The following is a 22,185-nucleotide window of genomic DNA, read 5'->3' as shown; positions in this document are numbered from 1 at the left end:
TGATCAGGAAAGGTTGGAGATTCTCTATCTTGGACAATGTATACCGAAAGAATGGGCATTCATTAGCAAACATCATCATTATCCCATTTGGTTTGGCCCGGGAAGCCGTAATATGACGTAACGTTGGCCGACCTGTTCCCGAGTCGGCCCGTGAAGGAAAAGGAGGCAAAGGAGGAAAAGGAGGTATTTTCCCTCTTTACACTCTTTACAACACCCCTGAGACGAAGAGTCATGAGCCAAAATGACACCGACAGGGCACAATAAAATAAAATAAAATAAAAACCACTCCCCTCAAACGAGGGGAACATCCACCGACCCACTGCTGCGGATGAGAAAGTGGGTTGAGCCTTGGGAATTTATAACGTCGTCAGGTCCTAAACCTGTTACCCAATCCCTGCTTCTCTTTCTCTTTCACTTTTTCGATCTTCAACCCCTCCATTTTCTCCTTCATCTACTCCTGATATCTCATCGTCTCCTTACTCAATAAATATGTCCAAGACCAAGGTTTTGCTGGTTGGAGCAGCGGGTGAAACCGGAGGGTCTATCGCCAACGGTTTGTTGGAAGCCGGTGACTTTGTAAGCGCCCCCAACTTCCTCCAATTGACCCCGGACTAATCCATTGGTGTCTCGTTCTCTCAACAGGAGGTCATCGCACTTGTCCGCCCTATTTCGGCTCAAAAGCCAGCCATCGCGCGCCTCCAGGATCGGGGATGCCAGATTCGGAAATGCGACTTGAAGGCCCCAGAGGAGCAGCTCATCGAAGCGTTGGCCGGGATCGATGTGGTGATTAGCTGTGTTGGACCCGCCGAACAACAGGACCAAATCCCCCTCGCCAAAGCAGCCAAGAAGACAGGAGTCAAGCGATTTGTTCCATGTGGTTTCATCACCGTTTGCCCACCGGGCGGTGTCATGTGGTTGCGTGACGAGGTATGAGAAATGTGGCATGGTACAATCGTCAGTGGACTGACCAACGTTTCTTTTTTCGCACTTGACAGAAAGAAATTGTCTATAACCAGATCCGCCAATTGTGGGTTCCCTACACTATCGTCGATGTCGGCTGGTGGTACCAGCTGGCCTACCCCCGCCTCCCCTCCGGGCGCGTCGACTACGCCATGACATCTGGCAACGATGAGATTATTGGTGATGGAAATATGCCCACAGCTTTGACCGACTTGCGAGACATCGGTCGCTACATGGCTATGATCATCTCCGACCCCCGCACCCTGAACAAGAAGATTCTCGCCTACAACTTGGTCTCTTCGCAAAATAAGATTTACGAGCTGATGGAAGAACTCAGCGAGGAGAAGATTGACCGAAACTACGTAAGTCGCATCAGGCTGACAGGCTCAGAATGAGTGAGTGTGACTAACAGGAATTTTCTTTTTTCCGGAGCACAGGTGCCCGAGGAAACCATCTGCAGCCGAGTCGTGGCGGCCCGACAAGCCAGCGAGACTTATCCCTTCGATCCAATCAAGTTTATTCCCCGGTACCTGGCCGAATATCAACTGTCCTGGGGAATTCGCGGCGACAACAACCCCGAATATGCCAAGTATCTGGGTTACCACACTACACAGGACTTGTACCCCGATTTCCAGCCCACAGATTTCCGCGAGTATCTCGAGCAAGTTATTCGGGGCTCAGCCAAGGGTGTCTATACCGACCGTGTGATTTCACGGAAGCACCAACGTCACTTCCCACGCACCGAGTCCAGCGATTCCCTCTACACCCGCATATTCCCCCGCACAGAGTCGAGCGACTCCCTCATGTCGCGATGAACTGATGAATAGGAATTCAACTTCTCTCGCGTTACCCCTCCGCCTCATCCAGCCAGCGACCGTTCCATGCAAACGCCAGTCGTTCCCGAACCGCTGCTACCTAGTTGGTAATATTTGACAAAGACTTTTATGATATCTCTCCTCTCCCTCTGGCCCCATGTTACGGGGGCATGGAATTCCGTATGCAACCGATTGGTGCCTTTTAGGTGTTGAATCGACATATTCTTTTCGGCGTTTGTGATCTTGTGGTCTTTGATAGACGCTGGCCACTTCTGGTGCCTCCTCGATGGGCTTGGTGGCAATCATTAGAGCTGGCATACCTGGGAAATTTTTGTTATTTTTGTTTATTTCTATTTTGACTATCCCATGATGGGATTCTTGCATATAGAAAATATATCCCAATGATCTGTGATCCCACCGGTCGTGCCTCGTTCTTTCCCATATTCGCACTGACAGGATCCTTCTCATCTAAGCGCCCGAAGGTTCGCGGGGATGTTTATGCCCTTTCTGATCCCTCATTCTGGGAACGGTTTGGAGTTCTATATCTTCGTTGATCCTCGACTGTCAGAAAGTTGTATTTTTCTGAACTATACTATAAGATATGTTTTCACGACGCCGGCCGGGATCCCGATCCTCTGCCTGTGAGCTCACGCCCATACGCACTGAACCCATCGCCCCATCAGTTACTCCCCAAGCTCCGCAGACTGAACATGCACTTGGTTTCACCGATATATACGGGTCGTTGTCACCCCGCCAGATCAGCATCATCAGTCGGTATCTGCTCCCCTATGGCAAGGACTGGCATTCTAACACAGGTTCGCAGCTATCGGATCGGCCATTGGAACGGGGTTGATGGTTGGGACGGGAAGAGCATTATCCATGTAAGACCGACATTTGCTTCATATCGAACGTGAAATTGACCACAATACAGGAGCGGCGTAAGTCATTCCAGAGGATATCCAGGGACAATAATATTGATTTGTGATAGCCTGCAGCTATACTACTCTCCTACACCGTGGTTGGGTTCGCTATGTACCTTGTCCTCTCTGCCTTGGGTGAGGTGGGCTCATGGTTGCCAAAACCTGTTACTGTGGCAGATCAAGCTGTCCGGTTTTGTGATCCTGCACTTGGATTCAGCTTGGGTTGGATGTAAGTCTTCCTATATGGCAGTATGGGTACCGGCTTGACTCTGATCACTGACCTCTTCCCCAGTTTTTGGCTGAAATATGCTATTGTCACCCCGAACCAGCTTACTGCTGCAGCACTGGTAGTGTCGTATTGGGTCGATGCGGAGCGAGTCAATCCTGGTGCCTGGATTTCGATCTTCCTTGCAGTCATTGTGACTCTCAATTTCATCAATCACCGCCTCCCGAGTAAGATTGAGTTTTATGTTTCGTCGTTCAAACTTGTTGTCATGCTAGGACTCATGATATTGTCCGCCGTCATCGCGCTAGGAGGAGGACCGGACCATGACATGAGAGGGTTTCGATATTGGTCGTACCCTGGTGCTTTTGGTGCGAACCATTCTAACAATAATGAATTATTGGAGAAATTCTACATAACATGCTCGACAATGTCATCAGCCACATTTGCGTATATCGGAAGTGAGCGAGCTGGCATGGCGCATTTTCCAAACGTCCGCAAAGCTACCTCGAAGGCTCTCAAGAATACATTTTACCGAATCATGGTTTTCCATCTTCTGGCAATCACTCTTCTTGGGATGATTGTCCCTCAGGATACGATGTCCGTGGCCTTTAATAGACACGCCTCTCACGAGGCCGCCGCATCGGCTTTCGTGGCAGCTCTGTATCTTGCAGGTATCTCTGTGCTACCGGACTTGCTCAATGCCTGCATATTGTTGTTTGTCCTATCGATCGCAGATTACGATCTCTACCTGGCGACTAAGGCCATGTGCGACCTCGCAGTAAAGCGTCGTGCGCCTGCTTTCCTTTCACGTACAACTAGGAGAGGTGTTCCAGTCTACGCGTTGGCTGTGTGCTCATCTACAGCAACACTCGCCTATCTCAACGTCCACCAGGACTCCACGGTTGTCTTCGGGTACTTCGTGGACATGGTCACAATGCTCGGGCTGCTTACATGGTTTTCTATCCTCGTCACGCACATCTCTTTCGTTCGAGCGCGAAAGGCCCAAGGCGTTCCCGATAAGGCTCTGGCTTTCAGAGCTCGTTTCGGTCTCATCGGAACCTGTTTGGGGCTCCTTCTCTGCCTGTTCATCTCTGTCACTATTGTCTTTGATTCCTTTAGTTTTGACTCGGGCGTTCGGACATTCAACGTCAAATCCTTCATTGCTTCGTATATCAGCATCCCCGTTTATATCATCTTGATGGTTGGACACAAGCTTGCTGTTCACAGCAAGCATGTTGACCCCAAGGAGGCTGATCTGTGGACAGATAAGAATGAGCCGGACAATGAACGAGGGGAAACGGACATGGCTGAAGCCAACCGGTCGTGAGGGATGTTGCCCAATAGCTAGTTTCTGGTCAATCGTGTTAATCTAGCTAGCATGGCTGAGAACTACTACCTAGATAGGTCATTGTGGCACCCCGGATTGGGAAAAGCCGAGAATCAAGTTTCATCCATCAAGATTTCAATTGACCTAACAAAACGAACTTGACGGTTATCCATGCAATATCCCCGTAGAAAATGATATCGAAATATGTCACTTGGACATTGTAATTTCAGGGAAGTTTAATGATATCAAACCCTATACTTAAGGGCTATATCTAGTAGTGTGATAAGCCCTAGTCTTCGGTCTAGATCTCGCAAAATAACAACTATCATCTTGATCCCAACGACCAAAATAACCGACGAAATCCCCAAACCCATGAAAGCTGCCGTCGTAAAAGACTTCAACGAAGGATACGAAGTCTGCGAAGTCGACGTCCCTCAGCCAGCAAATCCAACATCGCCGTTGTGGACTGAGTCGGATCAATCGACACATACGGCTTCTGCGGCTCCTGCAATCCATGCAAGAACCAGGGGCAGCAGCTCTGCGAGAAGCGGGTTGGTATGCTCAGACTGACTATCAACGGTGGCTTTGCGGAGTATATGCAGGCGGACGCGCGTTTCAAAGATCCTCGAGTCAACTCCGTATGACGAGGTGGCACCTCCTTTCTGCCCTGGGGCGACTGTCTACGGCGCGCTTCTTGCTTCTGGTGTCAAGAGAGGGGAGTGGATTGCTCTCGGCGGATTGGGATATCTTGGCGTTCAGTATGACCAGACGAGGGGGGCTAAGGTGGTTGCGATTTAGCATCATAAAGAAGGGATTGAGATGGCTACTTCAGAGGGACATTTCAAACCGGATGGGGATACTCGTTGACTCGTCTGGTGCTGGGCAGGATGTCATCAGCGAGCTTCGGTCGTCTTTCTGCGAGATAATCCCTGGCGTTGACCGTGTTGTTATCAATGTCAGGTGTGTGGCTTGGTCGATTTCTCGCTGCAGTTCTTTGGGAAGGGAGGGACGCTGGGTGATATGGGTAGCCGAAATGTATCCGGTGGTCCTCATGTTAGGATAACGGCGTCTCAACTGACAAGACCTCTATGGAATGTGGTGGCGAGATTGTAAGCAAGGTACTGGAGTTTGTCTTTGCTCCGTAGCTTAGCGCAACCGACTCAACGAATAGGACTTGCGTAGAGACTCAGCTTGCCAACGGTCGACACTGTGTAATGAGAGGCTCTAGGCCAGAAGCCGCCTGAACAGCAACGAAGGACAGCTGAAACGAAGTAATTTGCGTGTTGAAGTTTGGACACAATTGCATACACATTCTCAATAATGAATGTACGAATAAATGTACGAACTAAACAACTAAATCATTCGAGTACAACAAAGTGGCAAAGGCCAAGATAGGAACATTCTCATATTCAGCGAATATCCAACCACGGGCCAGTCGCAAAATTGCTCAGGCCCTCTCTATTTCATCTGCGGGTAACTTCAAGTGCTCCTATTTAATCATGACAACGAAGCTTTGAGCCAACAACTTCGTCTCGCGCATAGTGCCTCGCCGGGCACGGGGAATCGAGGTCCGCGACCCGCATCCAAGGTTCCACGGAGCCTATATTGTCATTGCGATTCCCCGGTGAGGGTTAAGACTCCAGCCCTTTAGGTGGAGTGGGGCTTGCTCGCAGCCTCAGCCTGGGCGCGGAGGTTGGCGGAGGTACCGGTGCTGGAGAAGAAACGGCCAAGAACGGGCTGGAGGAAGGAGTGGAAGACAACTTGGGCACCGCTGGAAAAATAGGTCAGTAAATGTATACCATACATTTATGGGCGGGTGACATACTTGGTCTGGGGAAGAGCCATCCACAGGATCAGAACGAACTTGAAGATGTAGTAGAAGGCTGTCAACCGTTAGCAAAGTAGTGCGCAATATCATGGTCTCGTGAGTACGTACGGAACCAGTAAGCGGCGCTGATGGCGCTCTCAATAACAGTCAGGAAAGCGAAGACAACCCAGTACTATTAAATCATGTGTTAAAATCATCGGCCTTATGCGATTGGGAAATATGTCACGTGGGTGGTGTATGATAGGGCCAAGGCGGCAGTGATCTCATACTTCCGCACGATTGCGACAAAAGGGGAAGAGAATCATGGGAACATACAGTAAGCCACTGTGAGAGTCGGAATAGTCAGCAGGTGTTACATGGAAGTGAAGAAGTTGGGAGCAAAAATTCTTACCTGGGTATCATCCTTGGTGCTCGAGGTGAAAAGGGCCTGGAGGGAGTAGTAACCGGGGAGCAGGAAACCGGCAAAGTTGACGAGGAACTCGCCAGCAATGTTGAAGAAGACAAGGAAGAAGTAGATTCCGACGAGGCCGAGGATAACGTAGACCTTGGGGACGTTGGTTTGACGCTCAAGGTTGGCCAGGACAGGGTACTTGGAGAGCTATGAAAGAACACATGTTAGCTCCAAAGCACAACAATCAATAGCACGATGAAGTGACTATCAGTTCATGCAGTTATATTCAGTGCAAATGCGGTCGCTGGCGCTTCGAGGTATTGCATCCAACAGGCGAGGGCTAGACTTGAAGCGCTAGCAAAACACACACAATAGCTGGGAACGTACCTCCTTATCGAGCTGGGCGATGGTGTGCTGGGCACGCTCCTGGAAAGAGGCCATTTTTGCTTATTGAAGGAGTTGTTTGTGGTAAAAACAAGTCACAGAGCTGTTAGGATGGCAATGGAGCGAGGGATGGTGAGAATGCAACTGGTCAAGCTGGCGGCAAGTCTGAGACAGAGGCTAGCCTGTGTGTGTCACGTGATGCACATGACGTATCCGCTGTGGGTGCCATGTGAAGCTGCATAAACCAGATTGCTATTGGTTTGATCGGCTCACTGATAACATCACTAGTTCAATCTGCACCAGGAGGCCTAGGCTGTGGAGAAAGGTCATCTGTCCCCCGGTGGAAGGCCACTACTCCGGATGGAGTACGGGGTACGGAGTGCTACATATGAGTCTACCGGAGCTGTAAGTACGGAGTATACCCAGGACATTACGTACCAAGGCTTAGCTGAGGGGTTCAGGCACACCCATGGCCCTTGCAATGCAAATAGCTTCAAGTTTTTGTGAATTTCAACAGGTCTCAAAGAAAAAAAAAACTCTGGGCGAAACTACACGAGCAAGTCATCCAGTCGGCTTTCATCTCCACAGATCTCCCCGAGATACTTAGTCCTCTACGACATGACGTACGCGGCTTCCCAGGCTTGAGATCACCGAGAGTTGTTTGCTCTGTCATAGGCATTTGGCCTGTTTGATGATTTTCGTTGTTATAGTTTGTATCATGAAAGCCGGGGGGAGGAGTTCCTGTGGGCCTGTCACCCCATCACCCCTGCAGCACTAGGTCCAAGTCTTTGTGATGTACGAAGTATCTGTCCCCGCTTATTATCAGGGACCAATTACCCTGTACGGAGTACTCAACACGGATTTCCATCTTCACCCCAAGTGAAGTATCAACTGGGAGACTCACGGATGCCGAGTATCATCTTCAACAGGTGACCTCGGGACCAAGCCGCACTCCCCCACGTGATAGACACGTGAGGGCTGTGGACGTAGACTGGGAATTGGCGAAAGATGAGAGACCCCCGAACGACAAAAGCACCGAGCTATCAAATGTGAATTGCCGAGAAGTGACTGCAGGGAGTGTCTGACCGCCAGAGACGATCTCGGCAGATGATGTGATTGGGCCAAGGGCTCAAAAAGACAGAGAGTCCAGGAACGCAGCCCTCTATTAGTTTAATTCCCGTTATCAGGCAATTTTCTTTCTTCCAAAATCCCATGCGGAAAGACCTAAGCTTGTTCTAAGCAATCTCTTCGTTATTTGTGTTGAAATCCTCGGTGGATCCTCGAATTACCCTTCATATCCGTGCACGAAAAAGGCGGGCCATTCACCGATGCAACCGGTCCGCATACCGCCCTCCTTGGCTCTTCCATCTACAGAGCTGCACTGCAATTGAGGCATTCGACGCTGTGGTATATGGGACGGTTATCAGCCCACACAATTCACCATTTGTCTGCCGTTGGAGATTCGTGATACCACGTGGGACGATCAGCAGCTACTCTAACCTTCGTCTTGCACAATTTCAATTTCGTTTCCCAAACTACCTCTAAATAATATCGATACACATTCTTTCTCGATGCGGCCACAGTGAGTTCTGCGATCATTCCCGAATCCCCAAGATCTCATTCTAATTGTTTGTTTGCGCTGCATTTAGACGCGAATACCATATTGTTGTTTTGGGTGCTGGTAAGCGTCGGCCTTGAGTCCTGAGATATTCCCATAGGTCACAGGCTGACCATAGGCGTTCTTATGCGATTTCATAACAGGAGGTGTCGGAAAAAGTTGTTTAACAGGTCCGTTTCCCATGCCCCACGCCCTGCCCTGAGCTCTCCAGCTGATCAACAATCAAACGTTTAGCCCAATTCGTTCAAAATGTCTGGATCGAAAGCTACGACCCGACGATCGAGGATTCATACAGGAAACAGATTGAAGTGGATGTGAGTTATCTATCATGCGCTAGTAGTAACCGACCGCTAACGAAGATTCTCAGGGCCGACAATGTATACTGGAGATGTGAGTAAATCGGTCGTTTGGACATGGCATGATGCTAAATTTTCGCAGTCTTGATACCGCAGGAACAGAACAATTCAGTAAGTCACTTCCTAACCAGCATTCCTCAATGCAGGCTCGAAGCTAATTGTTACAGCCGCAATGAGGTAAATCTAGTCTCCAACCCGCCGACTCCACGCACCGACCTCGAGAACAATCCACCATACTAACAATGCCTCTTAAAGAGAGCTCTACATGAAACAGGGCCAAGGATTCCTCCTCGTCTTCTCCATCACCAGCATGTCCTCCCTAAACGAACTATCGGAGCTCCGCGAACAAATCATCCGAATCAAAGACGACGAAAACGTTCCAATCGTGATCGTGGGCAACAAATCCGATCTTGAAGAAGACCGCGCCGTACCGCGCGCACGCGCCTTCGGCCTATCCCAAAACTGGGGTAATGCGCCATACTACGAGACCTCTGCGCGCCGCCGCGCAAACGTCAACGAAGTTTTCGTCGACCTGTGCCGCCAGATCATCCGCAAAGACTCCGAAGCCTCAAAAGGCAGCAGCGATCCCAATCGCAAGCGTGAGGGCCCGAACCGCCACGACCGGAAGAGAGATAACCGCAAGCCGAAGAACCGCCGCGGCCCATGTGTCATTCTCTGATCTAAAAACATTTCGAGGCGTGTGCTTTCTCCGGAAAGTCCCCTCCTTGTCTTGTTTCATTTTCATGCGCTACGACCCCCTGCGATCTATGCCCCGCCTCCGCTGTTATGCATCTCGACATGTCATGTATGAGTGATGTTCTTTCTGCCTGTTGCCGATATGTCTTTGCTCATTCCTATAGAACCATGTTTTGCCGCTACAGACTTGTATCTTTTCTTTTGTGCTGTACACAATTGGTGTCCGCTTTCTTTTATATTTGAAATATTTATGGCTTGGTTTACCTGGACCTTCTAAAGATTATACTCATGAAATGGAGGAAAAAGTGCTTTCTGTTATTTTGATATTGTTTTTGCTATTATTGGTCCGCTGGATAGGCTTGTGTGAGACCTCTTGGGTGATCAGCATATAGCTCTACCTTTCTTACATCAAAGCAAGAAACATTCGAAGCATGTGGTGGTAGCAGATGATATCTGCTACGAGAATCCTTTCTGTCGGTACGCTCCATAGACCATGTTCAGGAACCGTGCGCTTTACAAGTACATTAGGCTACAATACACTAAGCCTTGGGACGCGCAGGATTGTGGTAAGTGAGTTAAAGCATGAGTCTTCCATTTTGTGGCATCTCCTATTTATAGTGACAGCATCTTTGCAGATATTACTCCATCCCGCGAACGCCCTACATTCGGAACACTCCAAACCTGGTCTGCACATCTGGCTCAGCCTTCCCACTGAGTGCAGCCGACAGACCCAACCCGAGCATGTGCCTTGTCTGAGACGGGGGAATAATACCATCGTCCCACAGCCGAGCTGACGAGAATGTCGCTTCGGATTCTCGGTCAATGCGATCCTTCAAAGCTGGATCAGCAGTCCGTCCAACAGCCTCCATGACGGCAGAGAGTTGCTCAGACCCCATAACGCCGATCTTAGCATTGGGCCACATGAAGAGAAGGCGAGGAGAGTAAGCACGGCCACTAAAGCAACGGCCGTTAGAGATGAACCTGATAGTGATTTTTAAGCTGGACTCCGGGAGAGTAACTTACCACATGCCATAATTACCCGCACCAGCACTGGATCCAAATACAACAGTGAACTTGGGGACATCGGCGCATGCAACAGCGGTGACAAGCTTAGCACCATTCTTTGCGATACCGCCTTTCTCGGCATCAGCGCCAACCATGAAGCCTGAGATGTTTTGTAAAAAGACGAGAGGGATCCGCCGTTGAGCACACAGCTCAATGAAGTGTGCTCCCTTGAGCGAGGACTCGGAGAACAGGATTCCATTATTAGCGACAATACCGACGCGATGGCCGTGGATGCGTGCAAAGCCCGTCACCAATGTTGAACCATAGTCACGCTTGAACTCGGCAAATTCACTGCCGTCAACGATTCGCGCGATGACTTCGTGCACGGGGATCTGGCGGCGCAGGTTCGTGCCAACAATTCCGTTTAGCTCATTAGGGTCGTACAGCGGTTCTTTGACAACAAGTGAATCCCCATTACCATTCTCAAGCTGTAGCGGAGCAGTGGTGGGAGGATAATTGAGATTCGCGACGGATCGACGGACAAGGACAAGAGCGTGAGCATCATCGACGGCCAAGTAATCCGTAACACCAGATATAGACGAATGCAGTTGGCCACCGCCTAGATCTTCAGCGGAAACCTCCTCACCTGTCGCGGCCTTGACGAGAGGTGGGCCGGCCAGGAAAATGGTACCTTGATTCTCGACGATGATGGTCTCATCGCTCATAGCAGGCACATATGCGCCACCCGCTGTGCACGGCCCCATAACAACGGACAGCTGTGGGATGCCGAGAGAGCTCATGCGGGCCTGGTTGAAGAAAATGCGGCCGAAGTGATCACGGTCTGGGAATACATCTGCCTGATGAGGCAGGTTTGCACCACCGGAGTCTACGAGGTAGATGCAGGGCAGGCGGTTCTCTTGCGCAATTGCCTGTGCGCGCAGGTGCTTCTTCACTGTGATTGGGTAGTAGGTACCGCCCTTGACGGTGCTGTCGTTGGCAATGATCATGCAGTTAACACCCTCGACCATTCCAATTCCAGTGATGATGCCACCAGCTGGGACATCGTCGCCCTCGTACACTCCGTGTCCTGCTAGCGCTGATAACTCCATGAAGGAGGTGCCTGGGTCAACTAGGGCGGAGATACGGTCTCGAGCAAGCATTTTGCCTCGCGCGATGTGCTTCTCGCGTGCCTTTTCGGGACCCCCGCGGGCGATTGTTGTATGTAGGCTGTTCATTCGGTCTAGGAGCTCTTGCATCTGTTGGCTATTTTCGCGGTACTCCTGTGAGGAGGTATCCACAGCTGTGGGGAGGACGGAGAGGGCTGAGGCATGATGGGGGTGTGTATAGTTGGCTACTGTTCTATTTGCAGGCCGGTTGATTATTCGTAATTGGCACAATGAGCTGGGCTGATATTTGCGTAGTCCAAGTCGTGAACCCCAGCTCCGAAGGACAAGCGGGGACGCGGCACGCATTGCGGGGAAGTTTGTGGAGTCGTTGGCTTTGAGATGAGGATGGCAGAGCTTAGCTCAAGTCAGAAGGAGAGTGATCTGTGAATATAGACGAATATGGCAAAGTATTTAAACCCGTATGAATGGTGGGAGAACAGAAGCGAGGCACAAAGCTTGGAGTTGACCCCAAATGCGGAGGTGCGACGATTGCCGCTTCTACCCGAGGGGCATCATGGGAATGTTCAAGAAGTCAACAGATCAAGGTCAATTGTCGAGAGCAAAAGAATATACTATAGCGAATTCAATTGTTCTGATGATAGCTGATTGATAGTATCGTCTATAAATTTAACAATCGCAGGAGTTGAGCATCAAGATATCAAATCTCATAGTATAACAACTGGACCTCGATAGCGCGCCGAGGACTGCCGTCCCCCTGCGTGAGACTCCTAACATACTTAAGAGGTCCACATCCCCAAAGACAATCCGCGGGATTTTGCATTTTACATAGATTCTCTCATCATGGCCTCCCTAGCCCTCCCCTCTCTACTTCGCACATCAACGCGCACGTTGCGGCTGAACCGCATCCCCGCACTTACCCCATGTTTCCGCTCCATCTCAACGAAGCACCCGGCGGGCTTTGTTCCCCCGTCCGAGGAGGATCTACTGGAGCTCCGAGAGCGCGTTCAAGAGTTCACAAGTATGTGACCCCTCATGATGTCTATAATACTACCTAAATTGCAGTTCTAACACTGCCACAGGGCGCGAAATTCCAGCCGACGTTGCGGCAAAGACGGACGAGCAGAATGAGTTCCCAGCGGAGATGTGGAGGAAAATGGGTGATGCCGGGTAGGTGTTCTATGAATGTGCCAGATCATGATCTCGAGAAGAGGGTGTGTCACTAACTGCGATGAAGGTTCCTCGGTGTTACAGCGAACGAGGAATACGGTGGCTTGGGAATGGGCTATCAGGCACATTGTGTGGTAATGGAAGAGATTAGCCGAGCATCCGGTAAGAAATCCCCCTACCCAGAGTTTCTTTGAACGGTCTATCTGACTTGGATATGAATCAAAGGAAGCATCGGTCTCTCCTATGCTGCCCACTCCCAGCTTTGCGTGAACCAGATCTCCCTCAATGGCTCGGCGGAACAAAAAGAGCGCATTCTCCCCGGCCTTCTCTCAGGAGAGAAGGTCGGAGCTCTGGCAATGTCGGAGCACTCAGCTGGCTCTGATGTAGTCAGCATGAAGACCACGGCGAAGGAAGTTGACGGAGGCTGGGTCTTGAACGGAACCAAGATGTGGATTACGAATGTAAGTTGCCTTGTTGGTATATATGGATTGAACGCATTACTCACCACCTTCTCTCACAGGGGCCCGATGCCGATTACATCGTGGTTTACGCTAAGACAGAGCCTGAACTTGGCTCTAAGGGCATTACAGCGTTCCTGGTCGAGAAGAACTTCAAGGGCTTCTCGTGTGCCCGCAAACTAGACAAGCTGGGCATGCGCGGCTCTAACACTGGCGAGCTCATCTTCGAGGACGTCTTCGTTCCCCGCGAGAACCTGCTAGGTGAGGTGAACCGCGGTGTCCGTGTCCTGATGGAGGGCTTGGATCTGGAGCGACTTGTCCTGAGTGCAGGACCCCTAGGGTGAGTAATCCCATATCTACAGAAATACCTTTCTCATCCTAACAATCTGAAGAATTATGCAAGCTGCGCTTGACCTCGTGCTTCCTTACACACACGTTCGCAAGCAGTTCGGTGCCCCGATCGCCCACAACCAACTGATCCAAGGCAAGCTTGCCGATATGTATACTAAGTTGGCAGCGTCGCGTGCGTACACCTATGCCACGGCCCGCCAGGTGGACAACGCTGCTACAGCGCCTGGTGAGATGACCGTTCGCACTCAGGACTGTGCTGGTGCAATCCTTTACGCTGCTGAACGCGCGACTGAGTGCACGCTCGATGCCATCCAGCTGATGGGAGGAAGTGGATATATCAATGAGATCCCAGCTGGGCGACTTCTGCGGGATGCGAAGTTGTATGAGATTGGTGCTGGGACAAGCGAGATTCGCCGGATGGTCATCGGCCGCGCATTTAACAAAGAGTATGCTTAAGAGAGATACAAAAATTAATTTATTTGACAGGATGCCGTCTATATAGAGATCGGATGCATTGAGATTCATTTGGATCGTTGTAGATGTCATAAATGGCCCCCCTGGGTCTAACATTACCAACCCAGCCCGTCCTGGCTACTTCTTCTGCCGAGTTGACCTGCGCACAGGCGGAGCCGAGGGCTGTTTAGTCCCACGGACACCGCCCTTGCGCGTTTCAACCTTCTTTGAGCGAGGCGGCGCTGCATCCTCGTCAGGCTCATCCTGCCGCACCGTGGTCTTCCGTTTAAGTCCTCTTTTCAACGGAATCACAACCTGGGGCGGCGATGCCAGTCTCAGCGAACGGACAATTTCCGGCTTCGGGTGTGTCTTTGTGTTGGATATATCGCCAGTATCAACGCCTGAAGTGTCCAACGAGGGTACATCGGACATTTCATCCGAGCCCTCGGACTCGTCGTCAGCACTGTCGCCGGCAGATATGTCATTGTCGACCAGAGCCGAGTCTGCGATCCGGGATTCCTCCACCCGCCGCTTTTTCAAGCGCGACTTATCCAGCGCCGGCTGAGCCGACTTGAAAACCTCCCGCCAATTCTCCAGGAGGGCGACTTTATCGCCCGTGTCCGGCTCGTATAGAATGGCGACGTCCTGGTCCCGATCCAGGGCGGGTGTTTTCCACACCACACCCTGGAACGAGCTGATATCCGGGACAACAGACGACTTGACCGGTGCGATCGCGGAGGTTGGCGCTGTCTGGAGAGATGGTTCTGCTAGGCGTTTGGCTCTCGCCGCCATTGCAGTTCTTTTCCTTCGCTCTGCGCTTTTCTCGGCCGTTGCGTCATCGTCATGGTAATCGTCCGAATAGTAGTCCCAGTCGCTGAAATAGTCTTCGACGTCAATTCCTGGGTCTTCATACAGGGCGGCTTCGTAATGTGAGGAAGCAGCGAGGTCGTCCTGGATAGGCAAGGGCTTATTAGTGGTCTGAATTGACGTTGTTTTGCTCTTAGAGCGTTAAGGGCGCAAGTCGCATTATGTGTCGCCTCGGAAGATGTACTAACCACCATGTCGGGGACTAAATCCTCATACATATAATCCTCCTCGAACTCGTAGTACTCATCGTCGTCGGACATGTTGGAGGGTACCGAGAAAAAAAAAGTTGGAAGAGATCCAGTGGCGAAGGGGTTCAAGAAAAATGATGTCTGTTAAATGAATGACGAGGGTCGAACACAAGCAAATTGAGTATAGAAATATACAGCGCAAGCAAAACAAGGATGCCCGGCTGAGGTGACGGAATGAAGATCGGACTGCTCGTGCATTGAAGAAGATTGGCAATCCTGCTAACATAAGCCTTGGCATTTCTCCAGATCTATATAGTCACCAGGGGTTCATTGTTCTAATGGCGTGGGACTATTTCCGGACTAGTCGAGAACCCTTCGAACTGACCAACATGGGGATTTTCAATGAATAGTTTTACTCTGTACAGAGTCAATCTTGGAAGGCTTCCTGGTTCCCATGTTTAATGTGTTGAAACCAAAGACGATGATGCCAATCGATGTCGTACTCAGTAAAATAGGGGTCCAATCAAGGATGTTAAAAACCCTGTATTTCTGTATCCACTATTCTCGCAGGATATATGACTATCTTACCAATATCACAATACTGCATATACAGGATAAACTGATCTTCTGGTATGCCGACCTCTTGCTCCGACACACCCCCTCAGCTATGCCAGTATAGTATAGCTGTTCCTGCACACAAGTCGGCGTGCTGATGCCTTTTTCATACTATTAAATCGCCTATATCTATTAACCTTGACATCTTAATGATGGCTTTATGCTTCTGCTTAGTGAGCGATTTCCTTGGAGTCTATCCGCAGCTATACTCGCTATCGGTACTCCGTACCTACTTCACCTATATTCTCCTTTCTCTTTCCCTTGCTCCACCACCCGCTTTTCCCTCAATTTCCGTCCCTATCATCGTCCTATCAACGTACCAGCGGTTTGACTGACCATGTCAGATTTACTTTCCGGGGCCTCCGTCATGGAGACCGCGGCGCAGGTGATTCTGCGAACCGTCCCTCCCCTCACCACGATAAATGGTACTCGTTATGTCTCCAACTCATCTGAGGTTATCTCGTTACGGTTTTTCCATGAATGGCAGAGCTTTAAACAGGATGTTCTCGAAGTATCCGATTCTTTAGATCTGAGCCATCCTGTGCCTTACACGGATGATATATCAGAAAGCTATGTTGTTGGAAGCGAACTTGGTCTGACCGGAAGGTTCTCCAAGAATGTATGTGACCCAGTTTCGAAAGTGTTTGCCACAACTGGCCTCTCCCACTTAAAGTTCGGTGATTATCAGTCCTCGGCAGGGCCAACGGACACGAGTCAAGTGCCTGATATCACTATGTTTAACACAACGGGACCACCTCGCCCAGCGGTTGTCGGAGAACTCAAGTCTTTCTGGACAGTTGAACTTGAGGACTATTCCATTCGCGGAGGTTATCCACGTTTAATCGGCATCCAGCATCATATTGGTAAGTCCAGTTGAACCTTATTTACGACCCTGTTAACCGTTCCTCAGCCCAACTCGTCAAATACATGCGGTCGAGTAAGCTTAAGTTTGGATTTTTGTCGACATACGAGTGGACGGTCTTCATCCGCAGAACAGCTCCTTATCACTTTGATATGTCGTTACCGATTGCAAGAGACACATCGAACCCCAGTCTCCGGCAGTGCTTCTTGGCGCTAGGTGTAATGGCTTCCAAAGATTGGAAATTTATTGAACCCCCTAACTTCAACATCGCCCAGGTGAGTTTTCCAGTTATAACAGCGGCAATTTCGTAATATCAGACCCTAGCTCCGCGTCCCGACGGGCCCTTCACTCCAACCATCTATTCGTCTATCCGCTTTCCGCAACCAAATCGGCAGCAAGGAGGAGACATCGGACATGCTTGGCTCGTCGTCAATCCTTTACGGGGCCGATAACGGTATTGCAACGACGTTCGTAAATTGCAAGAGCAATATCCAGCAATCCTCCGCCAAGGCGATTTATGAAGTCACATGGGATGGAAAACCGGCTATCGCGAAATGCTGGTCACCGTCTAGAGTCGAACGGTCTGTTACTATGTCCTTGTAGCCTAGTATCTCAATCGCTAATACTTCTATTCTGTAGGTTTGCTGACGAAGCGAGGACTTATGAGAACATCCATGCGCAACGTCTAGCTGGTTTCGATTTTTTCCCTCCCTACTAAGCATCGGCAAGATCTGTTGCTCTTCGATCTTTCCCCAGGGTTATATCATTGTGATGACAAAGGTTGCTGGGGAACGGCTCGACAAGCAATGGAACCAACTTTCTGGAAGCGTCAAGGAGCACATACGTTCAGAGATTTACAAGGCTATCAAGGTCCTTAGGCGAGCGTCAACCATTGTTATCGACTCCGGGATGCATAATGTCTTATATGATCCGCAAACCAATGCTGTAACAATGGTGGATTTCGAGTTAATGCAAGCATGTGAGGAGGACACTATGAGTCCTGACGAACCAGAGATGTTTTCCATATTCGGGCATTACCCTTCTCGCGTACACGTTCGTCACGAGGGTGGTTAGACGCCAATCATCGACAATCACACCCCGGAGTCATCGCGAGCCGATAGCTGCCATGAAATGTTAGTTAGATATCTGCACCTTGCTTAATAATTTTAGGGTGGTACCTGTGCAGAGGCTCCCCCTCCCTTGGCTAGATATTTGCTAGCAGAAAATATGACTACCTCAATTACTATGGATAACAGAGCCTTTAGTAAGTAAAGCACTTGCATTCTTCTAAGTTTTAATCTTTCCTAAGGTCGATAATGTTAATGCCTTAGAGGATAGGCATTAAATCCTAGAACTCCCTTCTTCTAGGCGTTGAAACTTCCACTTTATAATCATTACCCTCTCTTCCCCTTTACCACTCCTATATACGTACCCGTTAGCGATACCGGAATAGGTGAGATTAGGGAGCCATATGGCAAACCTTGAAAACTCAGGTAGAAGGAAGTGAGAGAAAGGGAGGAGGAGTAGCGAAGACGGGTCTTTCCTGTCGGTGGCCTTATGGGACTGTCGGCCTCTTTCAATTAGGCTGAATTTGGGCTAAATCTGGTTGTGATGTTTCAGGGTAATCATAGCGTCTAATATCAATTTGTTAGGCCTCGTGCCATCACTATATGGCCTCACTTTTACTAAACCTGCTGGCGCGTAATTGCTAGACCGTTTGATTTTGCCAACCTAGTACCTAGGGGCTTTAGATATAAATTGGTCAAGCAGCCCGATCTAATTGTGATTCAATTCTCAATCAGATCACTACTTCACGAGGTCGAATTCACTCCAATTTTGATTTACTCTTTGACTCAAGCGAAACCACACCCTTGAAAAATACCTCTATGGCACATCAGAAACAATGGTCCGCACAATCCATCTGGCAATATTCTCAAACGGCGCGCGGCCCGCTCATTACGCTGTTTTTATCCCTTCGGGTGATGCGGGTAAGGTGGGAAAACTTATACATGCCACCGGGACTACAGCCACTGGATTTTTCCGGGAGTTCAAGCGCAACTACGACTTCAATGCCACCCAACGCAATATAGAAAAGAGATCAATAAAGACCGGAGCAAAACGCTATCTTTATCTTAACATCCCATAGCCGTCGTATAGTAGTCCCACGGATCCCAAGTGCTAGTATACTGACATAAAATCATTGGTAAATATTTTCTAGACCATTCGTCATTTCTGTCAGCAGTATACTGCGCCTTTCTAGCCTCCCAGTACATAGGTAGCCAGCCTGACTGTTCCCAATCGACGATTGCAAGGACATGGTAAGGTTCAGAGCGTGTTATTAAGACGTTGCTCCGGTGGAGATCGCCATGCGTAAATTTGATTTCACTATTATCAGGCAGGTCCTGACGGAACGGTTCGATTGGGACAGAATATGGATCTGGCATTGGTTTTCGATGTAGGAAAGTGAACCAGTCATGGAATTCCTGGACGGTATTGAACGGCCCTGCTTCGGGCATAGACTCGACGTGGAATGCTCTATCATATAGAGGAGCTTGTGTAATATTACCTATACGTAGAGAAAGAGTTATAGGCATAGCTTAAGAGATATAAAGGCTGTTAAGAGTATCGTACCTATAAATAATTCTGCCGGCTTCTGTTCAAGGTGGCGAAGGTTACTATAGATTGTCCGGAGCTCATGACAGATCGAAACGCGGTTATTAGGTTCTAACTTGTCCCACACTTGCTCTAGAGTCTGCGCATACAAATACTCCATATAAATGAAAGTTTGACCGCTATCCTCCCGCCACCCGTATATCTCCGGAACCGGGACATAATCTTTAAGGAGCTGGCCGAGAGCATAGAGGCATTGACCCTCTGAAATTCTCGCAGCGCTTCCCCATTTGACAAATAGCCCTAGATCCTTGAATATCACAGGTGGTGGTCGTATATGAGGGCCGGTTATCGAGAAGGTTTTTCTATCGTCTGGGCAGACTCCTGCGAGATATTGGGCTTTAGCCTGCGAGCGTACTTCTTCCGGTGTGGGCAACTTGGTGAATTTTCTGAAGAATTGAGAATCTTCGACGTCAAAATCGGGAGATTTTGGTATCATCAGAGGCGTCAATTGTACGCGGTCTTGTTTGATGAGTGCCCCGCATTTTGAATCGCGTGACATATTTGATCAGAGAAAAAGTCAAGAGGTAAGTGTTGGAGGGGCTGGTGCCTTGGTGTTGTTCGTTTGAAATCACGGAGCATGTGGTGAAGGGAGGAAGTGAGTTTCGTAGCTACGGTAAGGACACTTTAAACCGCATTAGTTATGGTTTGCATTGTTTACAATTAATGGATCCGTGTCAACCTTGAAACAATGAGATTCACAACTAAAGACTTGACTGGAAATCCGAAAAGAATCAAAATACTAGAATTCAGACCTAAACAGGTCTTTGTACTGGGGACTGCAACTTGGTATGAATGGTTGGTAAATTATGTTCTAAGAATAGGACAGAAGATGTGGTTTCCCATTCGTGAATTTCCGTCCTGATTGGACTAAACCCGTTTGATCACAATTGTCACGGGACAATACCTTCGTGGGGTTAGGTCCGGGTTATGATTGCTTGTGACGCACAGGTAATTGGTCACGGTTAGGTTAGACGGGCCCAGGGTATCCTTGGAACCTTCTTGGAAGTTACCTTAATACTCGGGTTGGTCCAACGTCAAGGATCTGATCTCACTTCACCGAGAGTTTTCAACATCATTTATTTTACTTGATACATCAGTTGACAAAGACGATCGATCTAGATGCGGTTCTTCTGTCCTGCTTTCTATATTTCTTTTTATCCGAGATCTTTATGTGGTTGTGGTTGGATTTCCGCGTTAGTCTTCATCTGTCCACTGTATCCATGGTCATATCTGACTTTGCCTCCTCTCCCATGTCTTGTGTATAGCCGCAGCCCCCTCTGCATTTACTCTTTACGAGTCGGACTGTGAATGACTTTCTCCATCTCCCATTTACGACTTCGGTGTAATTTTTCCGGGAGCTATTGAATGTGCTCAACAAAGTGAAGTTGATGTGCCATGCTTCTTGGGATGCGGATTTCCTCATTGGGATCGGACATCTGAAGTAAGAAATATTCCGAACATCACAACTGATGTCGGACCCTAAAGTCTGAGTCATGGCGAGTCATGGTATATACAGGATCTGCCATCCCTTCCTCTCTTCTTTCTTTTTTTTCTTCTCCAACCATCTCAGACCATGTACTACAGACGCAACCCCAGTTTTTGCCGTGCCAATTGGCGCTCCCACCTATTGCGAGACGTTGAATTTATCAAACCCGCCAAAATTGTTCACATCAAACGAAGGTACTTCGAATTCTGAAAATCCTCATCCTCATCACCTCAGTGCTTGGGTAGGGACTAAGGGCCCTAGTCTCTATTCGAAATCTGAGCAACCGTCCTCCTAACATCCAGCTTGTTGGTCTTTGGTGAAGACTGCGGCGCCTGTGGTCTTCGCTGGAGATTATCAACTTGGACTCTCAAAAACTCTCGTGTCTACGGGCACTCTTCTTGGTGTTTGTCTGGTGATCTAGGGCCCGGATTGCCGTTCAAATGCTGAGCTTCCATACTCCTGATACCCGGGTTTCAGGTTTTCGGCGGAGACTGCGGCGCCTGTGGTCTTCGTTGAAACCGATACCTTGGGCTCTTAAGTCCTCTGTCCTATTTATTAAAAACTCCTCATACTTCGATCTCTGAAACAACCTCCATATCTGAAAACCAAAAAAAAACCACAAAAACGAAACTGCCCTGCTGAAGTCGACTTGGTCTGAGATGGTTCACCAGTTCTTTCAATATCTCTTCTTTTGTCTCAATATTCCTTCTTGTGTCTTAATCATGTATCTTGTGTCTATTACTGGATTTCCTTTTCCTTTTCCTTTTCTTTTGAATTTATTTGGTGGAGGACTCTCTCTCTCTCATCCCAGTCCAGACTGGAGGCTTTTCCCACAGGGTTTCCTCCCAGCTGGACATCAACTTGTTGAACATGTTGAAAACTTACGGGTGATCTACTCTTTCGTCGAACCCCGGAGCCTTTCCCACGTGGTTTGCTCCCGGTCCGACATTCACCAAGGTGTCCCTGATACCAATACGCTACTACTACAACTATAACCACAACAACCGTCAACTCGAGGCACTCTTTCCAGCTAGGAAGCTTTTCCCACGTGGTTTCTCCTAGTTGGTTTTAACGAGGCCTCCAAAACAATCAACCCCAACCTTTTGGAGGAAATCGAGGACGAAGGACACGGACGGCTCCGCATTGCCGTCCGTTGGAAATAGGTGGAATCTGGAAATGGACGCAATCTGCCGAGGAAGGAAATTGGAAATCGCGCCATGGGTGAGTCCTGAAGTCAAACAGGACTCGAATGCCCATCAAATTTGTTTCCCAACAACCGACAAGCAATCATCTGCAACCGACAATGGGCACGGCATCCGTGCCAACACATGGGTCCTGAAGAAACACAAGGACTCAAATTCCCATCCAATGCGCCAAACAAGAACAATCAAAAAAAAAATCGAAAACAAAAA

General features: G+C 49.2%; 9 protein-coding genes across 9 annotated transcripts; 6 read left to right on the top strand and 3 right to left on the bottom strand.

Moving 5' to 3' along the window:
- Positions 1 to 489: 489 nt before the first annotated feature.
- On the top strand, positions 490 to 1,775 carry N7457_001561 (aromatic alcohol reductase; the record flags this gene model as incomplete). Its single annotated transcript, XM_057172607.1, has 4 exons — positions 490 to 576; positions 643 to 927; positions 996 to 1,322; positions 1,398 to 1,775. The coding sequence occupies 4 exons, from the start codon at positions 490 to 492 to the stop codon at positions 1,773 to 1,775; spliced, it is 1,077 nt and encodes a 358-aa protein (XP_057036510.1).
- A 601-nt stretch (positions 1,776 to 2,376) lies between these two features.
- N7457_001560 (putative amino acid permease) lies at positions 2,377 to 4,248 on the top strand (the record flags this gene model as incomplete). Its single annotated transcript, XM_057172606.1, has 5 exons — positions 2,377 to 2,545; positions 2,599 to 2,656; positions 2,707 to 2,713; positions 2,764 to 2,924; positions 2,988 to 4,248. The coding sequence occupies 5 exons, from the start codon at positions 2,377 to 2,379 to the stop codon at positions 4,246 to 4,248; spliced, it is 1,656 nt and encodes a 551-aa protein (XP_057036509.1).
- Positions 4,249 to 4,620: 372 nt separating this feature from the next.
- Positions 4,621 to 5,046, top strand: N7457_001559 (uncharacterized protein; the record flags this gene model as incomplete). The annotated part of the gene is made up of 2 exons (XM_057172605.1): positions 4,621 to 4,803; positions 4,870 to 5,046. The coding sequence occupies 2 exons, from the start codon at positions 4,621 to 4,623 to the stop codon at positions 5,044 to 5,046; spliced, it is 360 nt and encodes a 119-aa protein (XP_057036508.1).
- An 849-nt stretch (positions 5,047 to 5,895) lies between these two features.
- yop1 (putative membrane biogenesis protein (Yop1)) lies at positions 5,896 to 6,908 on the bottom strand (the record flags this gene model as incomplete). The annotated part of the gene is made up of 6 exons (XM_057172604.1): positions 5,896 to 6,019; positions 6,074 to 6,131; positions 6,185 to 6,248; positions 6,392 to 6,400; positions 6,468 to 6,674; positions 6,855 to 6,908. The coding sequence occupies 6 exons, from the start codon at positions 6,906 to 6,908 to the stop codon at positions 5,896 to 5,898; spliced, it is 516 nt and encodes a 171-aa protein (XP_057036507.1).
- A 1,514-nt stretch (positions 6,909 to 8,422) lies between these two features.
- Positions 8,423 to 9,504, top strand: N7457_001557 (uncharacterized protein; the record flags this gene model as incomplete). The annotated part of the gene is made up of 7 exons (XM_057172603.1): positions 8,423 to 8,433; positions 8,501 to 8,532; positions 8,704 to 8,783; positions 8,837 to 8,859; positions 8,908 to 8,936; positions 8,993 to 9,002; positions 9,081 to 9,504. The coding sequence occupies 7 exons, from the start codon at positions 8,423 to 8,425 to the stop codon at positions 9,502 to 9,504; spliced, it is 609 nt and encodes a 202-aa protein (XP_057036506.1).
- A 676-nt stretch (positions 9,505 to 10,180) lies between these two features.
- N7457_001556 (putative 3-methylcrotonyl-CoA carboxylase, beta subunit (MccB)) lies at positions 10,181 to 11,998 on the bottom strand (the record flags this gene model as incomplete). Its single annotated transcript, XM_057172602.1, has 2 exons — positions 10,181 to 10,475; positions 10,545 to 11,998. The coding sequence occupies 2 exons, from the start codon at positions 11,996 to 11,998 to the stop codon at positions 10,181 to 10,183; spliced, it is 1,749 nt and encodes a 582-aa protein (XP_057036505.1).
- Positions 11,999 to 12,493: 495 nt separating this feature from the next.
- Positions 12,494 to 14,085, top strand: N7457_001555 (isovaleryl-CoA dehydrogenase; the record flags this gene model as incomplete). The annotated part of the gene is made up of 6 exons (XM_057172601.1): positions 12,494 to 12,671; positions 12,733 to 12,820; positions 12,888 to 12,982; positions 13,046 to 13,281; positions 13,341 to 13,618; positions 13,671 to 14,085. 6 exons carry the CDS (start codon positions 12,494 to 12,496, stop codon positions 14,083 to 14,085), a joined length of 1,290 nt encoding a protein of 429 aa, XP_057036504.1.
- A 135-nt stretch (positions 14,086 to 14,220) lies between these two features.
- N7457_001554 (uncharacterized protein) lies at positions 14,221 to 15,209 on the bottom strand (the record flags this gene model as incomplete). The annotated part of the gene is made up of 2 exons (XM_057172600.1): positions 14,221 to 15,060; positions 15,138 to 15,209. 2 exons carry the CDS (start codon positions 15,207 to 15,209, stop codon positions 14,221 to 14,223), a joined length of 912 nt encoding a protein of 303 aa, XP_057036503.1.
- Positions 15,210 to 16,119: 910 nt separating this feature from the next.
- N7457_001553 (uncharacterized protein) lies at positions 16,120 to 17,332 on the top strand (the record flags this gene model as incomplete). Its single annotated transcript, XM_057172599.1, has 4 exons — positions 16,120 to 16,615; positions 16,663 to 16,889; positions 16,939 to 17,195; positions 17,254 to 17,332. 4 exons carry the CDS (start codon positions 16,120 to 16,122, stop codon positions 17,330 to 17,332), a joined length of 1,059 nt encoding a protein of 352 aa, XP_057036502.1.
- Between the last annotated feature and the right edge of the window lie 4,853 nt (positions 17,333 to 22,185).

Source organism: Penicillium paradoxum (genome assembly GCF_028828445.1).
Source record: "Penicillium paradoxum strain IBT 22861 chromosome Unknown utg000002l_segment0_segment0, whole genome shotgun sequence".
Taxonomy (NCBI): Eukaryota; Fungi; Ascomycota; class Eurotiomycetes; order Eurotiales; family Aspergillaceae; genus Penicillium; species Penicillium paradoxum.
This window is presented reverse-complemented; position numbering and strand designations above follow the sequence as displayed.